The 13,999-nt window shown below is 51.2% G+C and overlaps 1 protein-coding gene across 1 annotated transcript; it reads left to right on the top strand.

Annotated features, from left to right (window-relative positions):
• Positions 1–2,452: 2,452 nt before the first annotated feature.
• On the top strand, positions 2,453–11,896 carry SLC46A2 (solute carrier family 46 member 2). The gene is made up of 4 exons (XM_021691310.1): positions 2,453–3,704; positions 5,119–5,202; positions 5,614–5,770; positions 11,075–11,896. Exons 1-4 carry the CDS (start codon positions 2,576–2,578, stop codon positions 11,130–11,132), a joined length of 1,428 nt encoding a protein of 475 aa, XP_021546985.1. The 5' UTR covers positions 2,453–2,575; the 3' UTR covers positions 11,133–11,896.
• The last annotated feature ends 2,103 nt before the right edge of the window (positions 11,897–13,999 follow it).

Below are 13,999 nucleotides of genomic sequence, written 5' to 3'. Positions count from 1 at the left end.
GCTGAGTGAAACCAATCCCTCCCAAGGTGGGCCTAGGTGAGGGGGAGGAAGAAGGAAGTGGGGAAGCTTTGAGGGGGCTACCAGGCCAGTTCCACAGGGCACATCTTCAAGGGAGAGACGAGGTAGGGCTGTCTCTTTGCAGAAGGCAGAGTTGTCTGGCTTGGACACAGGGGGCTGAGCAGTGCCAGGGAGGGAAACAGATAGCTCACCTAAAGGGCACATACCTACACAAAGTCATTTAGAGTCGAGTTCCTCCTCCCATGAATACATTATCCATTTGGCTTTATAAATGTTCCCTGCACAGTTGAGCTTCCCTTGTGTGGCTTTGGAGTCCTGCTCATCCATGCTGCCAGGGCTCTGTTGGGGTTGAACTGACGAGAGGGCTTGTGTGTTCTGACTCTCCATCCCTGGGGGTGACCTTTCTTCTTGGTGCATTACCGTCCCTGCGCCACCCATCAGCCTGGTCCTCTTTGCAGAAGTGTGTACTTCAGGGAGGAGGCAAGGCAGCCAGAGTAGTGGAGGGCTCAGGCCAATCCAGGACAGCGAGCCCACGGAGACGGAAGAACAATTGCAGAGAAACAGAAAGGGCCCTGGGGATTTTACTCAGAAGCAGATGACCTGGTGACTCTCTTCTTTCTGGTGGGATCTACCCCCTGCCAGCGAGTTTTATCATCTGGAGGGACACCTAGGGCTGCAGGACCTCCCTGTCTCTCCCTTGGCCCTGGGGTTTGAGGCTGGACCCTGCAGGCTGGGGTCCACCCTGGGGCTCATACTCATACTAGCTCCAGGCCCACCAGAGCAGGTGCTCAAAGCAGGACTCTTCTAGAGGCCTTTGGCTTGGTGAAAGGGCTGAGCCTAGCTCCTCCTGAGGTTTTGTTTGGACTTTTTGTTTGTTAATTGTGGTAAGGACACTTAACATGAGAGTTTTAACAAATTTTTAAGTATACAACATATTATTATTGTACAATGTTGTACAGAGGACCCCTGGAGCTTGTTTGTTTGCTTACCTGAAACTTCATGCCATTGATTAGTGATTCCTCAGCCTCTGGCAACCACCATGCCACACTTTGATTCTTGAACTTGACTATTTTAGATACCTCATATAAGTGAAATCATAAAGTATTTGTCTTTCTATGACTTGTTTATTTCCCTTAGCATAATGTCCTCAAGGTTCATCCACGTTGTTCCCAGTTTCAGGATTTCCTTCTTTTTAAAGGCTGGATAGTATTCAATTGTATGTATATATGTCACATTTTGTTTATCCATTCACCTATTGATGGGCATTTAGGTTATTTCCACATCTTGACTATTGTGACTATTGTGAATCATACTGCAATGAACAAAGGAGTACTGACATCTCTTCAAGATCCTGAAAACAAACAAGTGGGACTACATCAAACTAAAAAGCTTGTACATGGGAAGGGAAACAATGGAGTGAAAAAGCAACCTACAAAATGGGAGAAAATATTACACACCTTACATCTGGTAAGGGGTTAATCTCCAAAATAAATAAGGAACCCCTACAATTGTAAGAACAAAAACACAAACTAGTAGCCCGACTGAAAAATGGGCTAAGGACTTGAAGAGACATTTCTCCAGAGAAGACATACAAATGGCCAACAAGCATGAAAAGATGCTCAACATCACTCATCATCAGAGAAGTGCAAATCAAAACCACAAGGAGATAATCACTCACACCTGTCAGGATGGCTATCCTATTATTAAAAAAGAAAGAAAAAGATATCAAGAAAACAAGTATTGATGGGGGTGTGAGAAATTGGAACCCTTGTGCCCTGTTGGTGGGAATGCAAAATGGTGTGGCTTCTATGGAAAACAGTACGGACGTTCCTCAAAAAGTTAAAACTAGAACTATCCCACTATCCAGTGACCCCCCGCCCCCGCCTTCCACTGCTGGGTATTCATCCAAAAGAACTGAAAGCAACGTCTCAAAGAGATATTAGCACTCCTCTCAAAGTCTTTGCTACTCAGCTCCCTACAGCAGCGAATGAGTCCCTCTTGCTTTTAAACCCAACAAAAAACCCCCACACCCCGGCCCCTCTCCCAGGACGAATCCTAGGTTCTGTACCCCCCGACCCCACCCCACCGCCCCTCGCCCAGACCTGCCCGCCACGTTTAATAGAATTTCGCTCCCTGCCGTGGGGTCTCGGCCCAGGCCAGAACACGCCTGGGGAAGGCGCCCCGCGCCCCGCGGGAGGTCGGGGCATGCCTAGGGCTGTGGGGCCATGGGGCCGTCGTCAGGCGGCCGCGCGAGCCGGAGCAGCGTGACGCGGCGACCGGAGGGTGGCGACGCGGGGGGCCGAAACGGGCGGTGCGCTCCCGGGCGCCCGGCTTCCTGGGCGGCCGCCAGCCCTGCTCGGCGGGCGGGGGCGGGGGCGGGGGCGGGGGCGGCCTTTTAAGGCCGGGAGGAGTGGCCCGGCCCGGGGTTGTCAGCCGCGCAGGGCTGGCCGCTGTCACACGCGCCCGGTGCCCCTGCTCGGTCCCGTCCCGCGCGCACCCGGCGCCCGGCGCACACTCGCGCTCTGGGACCGAATCCGGCCCCTCTCCGAAACTCCTCATGGGCCCCGAGGCCGCCTGCCCGGGGAGGGACCTCCTGTCTCGCCTCCGGGCGAGGACCTGGATCGAGCCCGTGGTGGCCTCCACGCAGGTGGCCGCCTCCCTCTACGAGGCGGGGCTGCTCCTCGTGGTGAAGGCGTCCTTCGGAGCCGGGGCCTCCTCCAACCACAGCGCCAGCCCGTCGCCCCGGGGCGCCCTGGAGGACCAGCAGCAGAGGGCCATCTCCAATTTCTACATCGTCTACAACCTCGTGGTGGGCCTGACGCCCCTGCTGTCCGCCTACGGCCTGGGCTGGCTCAGCGACCGCTACCACCGCAAGATCTCCGTCTGCGTGTCCCTGCTGGGCTTCCTGCTCTCCCGCCTCGGGCTGCTCCTCAAGGTGCTGCTGGACTGGCCCGTGGAGGTGCTGTACGGCGCGGCGGCGCTGAACGGGCTGTGCGGCGGCTTCTCGGCCTTCTGGTCGGGCGTCATGGCCCTGGGCTCCCTGGGCTCCTCCGAGGGCCGCCGCTCCCTACGCCTCATCCTCCTCGACCTGATCCTGGGCCTGGCGGGATTCTGCGGGAGCATGGCCTCCGGGCATCTCTTCAAGCAGATGACGGGGCACTCCGGGCAGGGCCTGGTGCTGACGGCCTGCAGCGTGAGCTGTGCCACTTTCGCCCTTTTCTACAGCCTCTTGGTCCTGAAGGTCCCTGAGTCGATGGCAGGTCCCAGCAAGGCGCTCCCCACCGTGAATACGGTGTCGGGCACGGTTGGCACCTATCGTGCCCTGGATCCTGATCAGTTAGACAAGCAGAGTGTGGTGGGGCACCCTCCCTCTCCTGGGAAAGCACAGCCCCCAAGGACTATCATTGCCCTGCTCTTTCTGGGTGCCATCATATATGACCTGGCCGTGGTGGGCACAGTGGATGTGATACCCCTTTTCCTGCTAAGGGAGCCTCTCAGTTGGAACCAGGTGCAGGTGGGCTATGGTATGGCTGCGGGGTACACCATCTTCATCACCAGCTTCCTGGGCGTCCTGGTCTTCTCCCGCTGCTTGCAGGACACCACCATGATCATGATCGGTATGGTCTCTTTTGGGTCAGGAGCCCTCCTCTTGGCGTTTGTGAAAGAGACATACATGTTCTACATTGGTGAGTCTGGCGTTCCCGGGGAGGCAGGACAAGGACACTGCGGACCCCTAGAGTCAGGGGGCTGACATGCTATGGCTTAGGTGTGGTGTGGCATGGTGTGGTCTAGGTGTCCCAGCTCGGCACCAGGGACTGGACCTACTGCCTAGGAAGGGAGACAGGATTGTGTGCCGTTGAGTTAATCTAGTTGCACTGTACTGTTATCTGTGTTGCCCACTGACACGTTATCAGAGTGGTGCCCGTGGCTCTAGGAGGTCAGGGGAGGGTTGGTCAGTGGTGCCTGCAGTCAGGAGGGAAGGTTTCGGATTGGCCTTAGGAGAAGGGGTTGGATTTCTTCTCTCCAATTTTAAAGGGATAAAACACTAACGTGATCAGGCTGGAAAGGTCCCTTCATTAAAATCATTTCAGGCGAAGCACGGGCTGTTCAAAAATGCATGAAAACTCTCCATAAATGCCTTCCACAACCAATGTCATAAATTCTCTCAAGGAAGCAGAATGAAGTTTCCGTCTGACAACCACAGGCAGAGAGCCCTAATAGAACTTTCTACAATGATAGACATGTTCTAAATCTGTGCCACCCAATATAGTAGCCACTAGCCACGTGTGGCTGTTGAGCACTTGAAATGTGGCTGGCACAACTAAAGAACAGAATTTTAAATCTGATTTTATTTTAATTCATTTACATAGTCACATGTGGCTAGTGGCTAACGTATTAGAAAAAACAACTCTAGACAGTTACCACAGGCTGTCCCTTGGCTGAGGTCACGCATCTCGGGAGACACCCAACCAAATGGCAACTTAGGTCTGGCCACCTGCCCGTTAGATGGGCCACGTGCAAAGGCCAGAGTGCCCCTCTCCCCTTCCCGCCACCTCGACCTCTCCTCTTCTCTCTCCACACACACACACACTTAAGCACACACCGCACTGGGATTATGAGTAAGGCTTGAGGGAAGGAAGGGCATGTGGCAGCTGTGTAACGTGGCACACATTCCTGGATGCAGTCTGCCAAAGCTCCCGCCACCGTCTCCCAGAGGGGGTCGTGAATGGTGACAGAGGACACCTCTGTCCCAGCGACAAGGCGAGGAGTCTCGAGTCACTCCATCCTCAGGTCTACTTCCCTAGATGCCACTTCACTCTGCCAATGCAGACACCCTTCCCTATCCATCACCATGTCAGCTGTGCCCCGCCACCTCACAGGTGGGTCTGTGGCATCTCTGGCACCGTCAGAGCTCAGGGACTCAGCCTGCCCCAGGGTGGGGGGTGCTAGTCCTCCAGCAGAGAAACCACTACTTCCAGGGCAAGCCCAAGGGGGCTGCAGGGAGAGGGAGGGTCCTGGTGAGGCTTTTGCTTTTTTCTGATTTACTCCTTGGCCAAGGCTGGGCACAATGAGGAGTGTTCTTGTGTGATTTCCTTCCAGCCCGAGCCGTCATGCTGTTCGCTCTCATCCCCATCACAACCATCCGATCAGCAATGTCCAAACTCATAAAGGGCTCTTCTTATGGTAAGTAAAAGAAGTCTCTCTGAAGTTCTCTGCCTGGCCCGTTTCAGAGCTGCTTGGCTTGAGGCACAGGGTTCAGACTTGCAGAAGTCCCCCGAGAGTTCCAGAAGCTGCCTTGAATACACTAGGAACACTCTGGGGTCCAGCCAGGGCAGAGCAGGTGAAAACAGGAGGGTGGGAAAGACTCAGAAAGTCAGTCCCTGAAAAGCCACAGTCAGAGGAGGATGCTACTATCCATGGGCCGCAGAAAGATCCAGCTGGATAGAGGCAGGAGTCCCAGTGGAGTGAGCCGAGATGGAGAGGGAGTTCTGGGAGGGATGCAGAGCCTCCTGAGAGCTCCCTGGCAACTCGGCTAGCTGGTAACATGGAAGGGACAGCAGCACATCTTCTTGGTAACCCCCGTCCCTTCCACAGGAAAGGTGTTCGTCATCCTGCAGCTGTCCCTGGCTCTGACTGGGGTGGTGACCTCCACGGTGTACAACAAGATCTATCAGCTCACCATGGAAAAGTTCGTCGGCACCTGTTTTGCTCTCTCCTCCGTTCTCTCCTTCCTGGCCATCATCCCAATTGGGTAAGACAGGAGCGGTGTCTGTGGTTTGGGCTAGGGCCCTGGGGCATATATCAGGGCCTGCTGGACCATCTCCAGCCTATTATCATAAAGAATTATATTTGTAGCATTTAGGCATTAGGGTTCTGAGTCGGCTCTCCCACAAAGAAAAAGTCCTCCTGTTCCCCACAAGCTAATAATATGGCAATATGGGAAACCCCCAAAGTCCTAAATAAGAACATAGGGCCACACACAGCTGGCATACTTCCTGGCAGTTAGGTAATATTGTTTTTTTATAAGAGCCTCATACACTTCCTTGTAATCAGAGGCTGGGATTAGAAATCCTCTTGAACCACTTCCACCCCTTTTGTTTAGGTCCTTTTAGATGAGAACCATCTGCCTCACTTCTGAGTATTCTTGCCAGGCCCTCCAAGGGCTTTGGCACCTGGAGGCCTCTGTGCTCAGCGCCCCCTCCCCGCCCCCGCAATCTCACACGCCACTGGACTGTGTGAGCTCCCCGGATGACTTAGGAAATTCCTTTGACCTCTCTGGGGGAGTTGTCTCGTTTGTCGAATAAGAGCATTCAAGTCAGAGAAATAACAGGAAGACCACTGGAGAAGCCAAAGAGAGGAACTCCGCTCCCAGGGTAAGAGCACCAGCCTAGGACATCACCAAAATGGACCCAAATGGTCTTTGATCAGCCCTCTCCAGTGCAAGTCACCAGTGCAAGCCACACTGCAAGCCATATACGTGATTTTAGGTTTTCTAGTAACATTTGAAAATGATACAAGTAACAGGTGAAATTAATTTTAGTAACACATTTGATTTGACCCAATATATCCAAAATATCACTCTAACATGTAATCAATTTACAAAAGTATCAGTGAGCTTTGGGTTTTTTTTAAGTCTTTGAAATCTGGTATGTATTTTATGCTGACGGCACATCTCAGTTTGGACTCAATTTGCACATGTTTCAAGTGCTCAGGGGCCAGTGCAACTAGTGGCTAGTACATTAGCACAGCCTTGGATGGTTTGGGCCCATTTACCCCTTCTCATTTAGTGAGGTCCTGTCATGCTTGTATCAATCCCACCAGAGGAGAAAGGAATACAGTAAATATATCCACACTAAGGGGCAAGGGATTTGATAAAGATTTGCATTTTAGGGGACCTGCCTGGTAGCACAGAGAGCTCTATGTATCAGTAATGGTGGTATTACAGACAGCCCAGTAGAAACCAGTTGAAGGCAGGTTGGAAGAAGCGGAAAGTGGGTGGCAGGAAGGCCCTTGCTCGAATTCTCATATCATGTCATAACGGAGCTCCCTGCCTACACAAAAGGTTGAGCCTCTTGAGCCATCAATCATGAAGGCTCTTTGCTCTATTTCATGGTTGAGAAAAGAAAGATGGGAAGATCAGAAAAGGAAGGAAGGAGGGAAGGAAGGAACAAATGAAGGAAGGAACGAAGGGAGGGAGGGAAGAAGGAAGGTCAACAGCTGAGAATTTGTGCAAGCAACAGCATGATCAAGAGCACCCTCTTGGCCCTGTTCTCAATTTTTCAAGGTGTGGGACTGAGCCAGACCTGTCCTCAGACTGCCCAGCCCTTAGGCCTTTTCCTGAGCCCTATTTTTATGTGAGTCTTTGCTGAATGGGTTGGGTTCAGCTAGACCTAGAATGCAATGCAAATTTCCCAGCTGTTTGCCCAAGTAAGTAATGGATCAGTAGCTGTGCCACTTGGAAGTTATCCAGCCCTATTTGACTGGGAGATGGGTGAAATAGTCTCATTAACCTGAACAAACAAAGGAAAACAAAACAAAAGAAAGAAAGCCTGACTAGTTAATGTGTGGCATAGCTGGACAGATAAATGGGCAGATGAAAGCCATGAGAAAATACAGTAATTGGTTCCTTTCTACAGTTTCGTTGCTGGGCCTTTGTTAAGAGACTTTAGTCGCACATGAAGGATGTGGGCCACTCTCAACCCCTCACCCCAGTGCACTATGTAACATGCACTTGGATTTGGTCATACTTTCTGTGAAAGGTGTCTTCCTTAGGCCCTGCAGGGTCTTCGCAATCTTCTATCACAGATGCAGGGACAGAATCTTGAATCCATCAGGTAAATACTTGAGTGCGTATGTGAATGAGGCACTGAAGTAGTTGATCATTATTTCTCTCTCTTGTAGTCATTTAGCAGTAAAGAGACACGCAGGCATATAAAGCCTCATTCGCTGCATGCTAGAATCACCTAAAAAGGTTTAAAAATCCCTGATCTCTGGATCCCACCCCCAGAGATTCTGACTTAGTCAATCTGGAGTGCAGCCTGGGCACAGGACTTTTTAAAAGCTCTCCAGGTGATTTGAATATACAACGAAGATTGAGAACTCTGGTATAAAGGGAGTGTTTCCATTACCTTTCCCTTCCATGGAGTCACTAAATGAACAAGATCCTGAAAAATTCTTACAGCAAGACGAGGCCAAGGCTGTACCATCAATCAAGTGAGAGCACCAGGGAAAACCAATAGAACTTTCTAACTACAGAGAGAAAAGCTACATTCCAACAACATAAAAGCCCAGAAAGGCACGTCAGGGCAGGGGAACAGAGGACACAGCGGAGGGCAGAAGGCTGGGAGGAGAAGTCCCTGAGCCAGAGCTGCCAACAGCCTGTTTGCAAGAAGGGACTCTGCCCCCAGCCCTTCCTGGTACCGAAGTGAGCCAATTTCACGTTACTGTTGGAGAACCCGCCTTCTCCTACTTGCTCTTCTTCTGTGCAACTGGGAGATGCTAAAGGAGTAACTGTCTGGCTCCATCCACCGGCAACCTACTTGCCTCTCGATTCTTCTCCGCCCTCCCCACCCTTTTTAAAATAATAGTAATAATAGCAAACATGTAAATAGCCCTTTTATCATGTGCCAGCTACCACTTAAAATATTGTATATATTTTAATGAATTGAATCTTCCCCCAAAGTCCTCTGAGGTCATCACTATCATTATTTTTGCAAATAAGGAGACAGAGACCCTAAGGTATTCTGTAACTTGCCAAATGTTCCACAGCCAGTAAGTGGCGGAGACAAGAGTTGAACTCAGGCAGTCTCCGACCCGCCACAGGGCACCGCTTCTTAGAAGAGTCACCAGTGTCTGGGTCCCATCTCCTTAGAGAGCTCCCTGCGCGAGCCAGCTGCTCTCTCCTGAATGCTTACTGAGCTGACATGTGATCTACCACCCTCTCTCTCCTCAACCTCCATCCGCTCCACGGTCAGCTTCTGCAAAGGTTGGTGTGCACCTTCTGTGTCCTCACCTCCCACTCACGTTTCAACCCACCCGCCTGAGGCACCCCCCCTCGACCACCAGAGCTCTTCTCACTAAGGCCACTAACCAGTCTTCAAGGCTGAATCCAGTGGACTCCCTGCAGTCCTCATCCCACATGATTTCCTCACGGCCCCCACACCAGTGGTCACTCTTCACCGTCACTGGGCTTTGTCAACGCCTCATCGCTTCTCGGCAAACCTCCAAATGGAAGATTCTTTGGGGCTCTGCTCTGGGTTCTCACTTCATATTCTCTAAGCAAACTACTTTCAAAACTTCAAATTACCATCTAAGTTTCCAAAATTGGGTTCTTGATGCCCTCCTACGCCTGTTGCCTCTCCAGTCTGTGCCACCTCACTAAAAGGCACCACCACTCACTCAGGAAGAGAAATCTGAGTCACCAATGTCCTCCCTCTTCTCCACCTCCCCTCACCTCCAATCCATCAGGCCTCATTGATTCTACCTTCAAAGCAGGCCTCGATTTCATCCTTTTCTTTTTATTGCTACTGCTACCACCCTGAGGCCCGAGCACTTGAACGACTGGATTAGCCTCTGAACCATGCCCCCCAGGTCCACTCTTGATCCACCCCCTCATCCTCCCTCCACCAGGTGCCCAGAGCAATTTCCTTCAAGTGTTTAAACAGATCATGTCATCTCCTGCTCAAAGCTCTGCACTTGGCTCTCACTGCTCTTAGGATACAACCCGAATGTCTTCCCACGGACCACAAGGCCCCGCGTAATCTGGCCTTGCCAACCTTCCTAGTGCCTGTTTCTGGCGCTCACCACCCTCCCCGACCCCATGCGTCAGCCCCAGTGGCCGCCCCTCATGTTCTTCCCCCTTCTGCACCCGTGCCCTCCTTCTTAACCCAGCTAGCTACGGTCTTAAACACGATTTTCTCAAAAAGGATTTGAGACGATCCCCTTCTCAATCTGAATTAGGTCCTTCTATCATATGCTCCCAAAGCTTCCTATACTTTCCTTCATAGCACGACAGTTGATGGTTAGTGATTATCTTTACACAAGCCTGCCCACCCGACTGTAGGCTGCCTGAGGGCAGGAACGAATCTTCCGTGTCCAGCAGAGAGCCTGGCATGTAAGAAGTACTCAAAAAATATTTAAGGAATGATGTTAGAAGGGTGTGGCCCCTACTCGCCAGCACGGTGAACCTCCACCCCCCCAGAGCTGCCTGTTGGCCGACCCCGAAGGCGGGGGCTGGCCACCCCCTCGTGGCTGAGCGGCCGGGTCTGCGCAGGGCTCAGCTGGAGTCAAGCCTGCAGCCTGGCATTCACGAGGTCCTGGGCTAGCTGCCTCCACGGCTGGGCTTCCCTGCCAGCTTTGTAATACGAGTTTTGTTTCAAGTACAGTAAGTGCTCCTCCCTGTAGAGCCCTGGGGCTTATTGAAGATGGGAAGTCAGAGTTCTTGGAAGTTCTCACAAAGCTCTCCCTTAGAAGGTGTGGAATTTCGCTCACACCCCATCCAGCAGCTCCAGGAGTTGGCCATCAGCCAGGCAGAGCTGTGCTCTAGCTTAGAAACTGAGGCTCCTAGAGCTCAAACACAGGAAAACCCAAGGACCCCGGAGGTGGAAGGACATGCCAAACGTCACACAAACAAGACTTTGACTCAGAGCTCCGAATTCCTATGCATCCCCTTAGCTACAAATATTTGAAAACAATGTAATGAGGATTTGTGGAAGAGATAAAGGGGCTATGGAAAGGCAGAAGATGAGGCAGCCAATTCTGCTTGGGATTAGCCAGTCTTGATCTTGAAATACATGTGGGAGGTCATCATCAGGCAGAAGTGAGATGGAGAGAGATTCTAGGAAAAGGAAAATGTAGACGCAAAGGGCTTGAGATGTTTTAGGACTGGAATGGGCCTGGAGTGGGAGAAGTTTCCTTGGGCCATCTCTCCACTCGGAACAGCCTTCTGGGCATGATGGACAGAGCCTCTCAGGCGGCTGCTGGTGGGAAGGAAAAGGCACACCCTTTGCCCCATTCCAACTGCTGGCTTGTAATTCTGGATTGTAAATTCTTACAGCATCGTGGCCTATAAACAAGCCTCGTGGTTGCAATATGGAGACATCACAGAGACATGAAGGCGCTGACCTACGGGAGCTGCGAGGACCAGCAACGGCAGAGGCCCTCTGAAGGCAAAGGAAGGGACTGGGTGCTGGTGATCAAGGCAACCCACCGCCCCCAAACCCCAAGTCCCAGCCAGAGTTGGCCTCAGAATGACCCGCTCTGGCTCAGGGGTCCCTGGTGGGTGGGGAACAGCACTTTCTTGGTGATAGAAGTACTTTCTCAGCTTTCAGATGTCCCTGCTAGACAGAGGTTGGGTTCCGGGGGCAGTAGAGTGTGAAATTTCAAGGGTTATATGCAGGCTGCAAACACAGTCATGCCAGACACACAAGGGGCTTCAGACGGTAGCCCCCTTTCTTTCAGGAACTGTCTCCAGGGCTCCCAAGGTACAGCTAAATAGTCACCTGGGTGCTGTGCTGGGAGTCCCATGTGAAAACTCAAAGCATACATTTTCAACAGCCTAAGGGGAACACAGAGTGGATGTTTTATAAGAACTCCCAATGTTTTAGAAGATTTGGGGCTCCGGCTCTTGGCTTCAGGGTAGTTTTATTGCCGTTGTTACTGTTGCTTTTAAGAAGCAAATATCAAAAGACTTTCTTTAGTGGAATATTATACTGAATATTTTCAGTCAACAATACTTCCCAAAGTGGGTGGTGTGAAGGGAGAGGGGAGTGGAGATATGCTAAGAGCCATTTTATGTTGAGGTACCTATTTTTATAGCCTATTTTACTTACATACAGAAAAGCAGACTCACTTCCTAATAAAATTGACATTTATTGTATGTGTGTCAATCATTCTTCTCTGGCCAGACTCCCTCTGTAACTCCAGGCATGGCATTCTTATACTGGGGTAAAACTTAAAGCTACAGAATGCATTTAAAGCTCCAAGGATTTGGGCTCAGGGAGTCTGCATCTTTGATCCCTTGCAAGGAAGAAACTAAACTTTCTGGCATGTCTCCCGAGGTCCCAGAACCAGGCTAGGTGCTGAGATATGGCAAGAATGTGACGGCTCCTGCCAGGACAGCATGTGCTCTCTAGCAGATGCAGAAGACAGATCAGCCAGCAACAATGCATCCTATGATACATGCTAACATAAGGGAGCAAATAACCCAGATTTAGGAAAGCAGGGAAGGCTTCTCAGAAGAAGTGGCGAATGGTAAGACTGGAAGCATAAGGAGTTACCGAGGCCAGAAGTTAAGGGCCAGTCCAGGAAAAAGGAATCACAAGTTGGAAGGCCTGAAGGTGAAAATATCTCCAGATAGAGGAATTCAATATAAGGGGAGGGGAGGAGGGAGGGGCAGGTATCAAAGGGACAGGATCAAGACACGAGACTGGGGAGGTAAGGAGGAACAACACACAAACAGAGGCTTAAAGAAAAAGGTTTCTCTTTAAAGTAATGGGGCAAGCTGGTAGAAATTTTCAGGCAGGGGCACTGAACACGCTCTTGCATCCCTGAGAATGAACTGGGGGGTCGGGGGGTGGGGAGGAGCAGAAGGAGCAAGCACTACTTGCAGAAAGGAGGCAAGAGCAGAGATGCAGTAATCCAGGTGACGGACGATGGAAGACTGATGCTGGATAAGGAGCTACAAGGATCGAGAAAAGTAGAGGGACTTAGAGAATCCTTGGGAGCTAGTGGTCAATGGGAGCCAGGGACAGATGAACTGCAGAGGGTGAGGCAGATGGAGGCAAGAATGCTCAGATTCGGGGTTCGGGCAACTAGGAAGAAGGCAGAGCCTCTCGCTGAGACAGGCAATGTGGGTGGAGGAGGGGGGATGGGAGGAGGAGTTCAAGGCCACGCTCACCTCTCTAACTCTCACAGTTATGCTCCTTCCTCTGGACTCCTTGCCTGCTGTCCCAGCCCCTGATCGGCTCCCCAACCTGGATGAATCTTATCGTTGGCTGCTCCATTCCCTGTTCCTGAAAAGCTGGCTTGCAACATCCGAAACATTTCCTTACTTGCCCACACTCGCCCTTGCCATGAGCTTCTGGGTTTTAAGCGGAGCTGGGCTCTCGAAGCCCCAGCACTGGTTTCTTTTCAACCCCGCCCGACACCAAGACAGCAGTTTTTGGACACTTGCCCCAGGTCACCAATTTTTCTAAAGGATGTTCTAATCCCTTTGATGTTCTCAAAGTGTCGTTTCTGGACCAGCCCAGCATCAACACCCCTGAGGAAGCTGTTAGAGATGCAAATTCTTAGGCTCTATCCAAATCAAACTCTAGAGGTAGGGCCCAACAACCTGTGTTTTTCACAAGCTCTCAAGCTTAAAAACAGTATTTTTATCTTTGGGCCTTTTTCTCCTTAAGAACTTCCCCTTCGCCCCCCTCCTCCTCTCCCTGCATCCTTAATTCCTGAGGCCCAGAAAGCCCTGCCCTTTGTACTCTCCCCAGGTAACCTAGTCTGCTCCCAGGGATTCCAGAATGCTCTTCCCAACAACTGGTCGACACCTCCACCTAGATTTCCTCAAACAAAAATCCAAACCAAATTCTTCTCCCTCTCCACCATCTAAGCTTACTCCAACCTTTATATGTTCATCCTGTTTTTACAGGTCAGTGAATGGCGTCACCTCCCAGCTCCCGCGCTGGAGACCTCCCCGTCATCTCTGAGCCCTTCCCCTCACCACAGAAATCTCTTGAATCCATCTCTATTCCTATCACCTCTGGCCATGACTTTTATGATCTAGTCCCATCTATTCCCTAGGGCTTCACGACGGTTACATACAGATACTAGGTAGTTTCTTCATCTCCTCAGATTGGTGCCAACTTGTAAGACACAGGAGAAGGTAAACTGAGGGTAAGTCTACAGAGACGTGAAAAAGAATTAAAATAGTTCAGTTACGTATTTTTCCTGTTGCTCTGTACATCCTGATTCCTGCAGGCTCATGCAT

Source organism: Neomonachus schauinslandi, chromosome 13 (genome assembly GCF_002201575.2).
Source record: "Neomonachus schauinslandi chromosome 13, ASM220157v2, whole genome shotgun sequence".
In the NCBI taxonomy this organism is placed as follows: Eukaryota; Metazoa; Chordata; class Mammalia; order Carnivora; family Phocidae; genus Neomonachus; species Neomonachus schauinslandi.
Note: the sequence above shows the minus strand (reverse complement) of the source record. Positions and strands in the feature narration are given on the sequence as shown.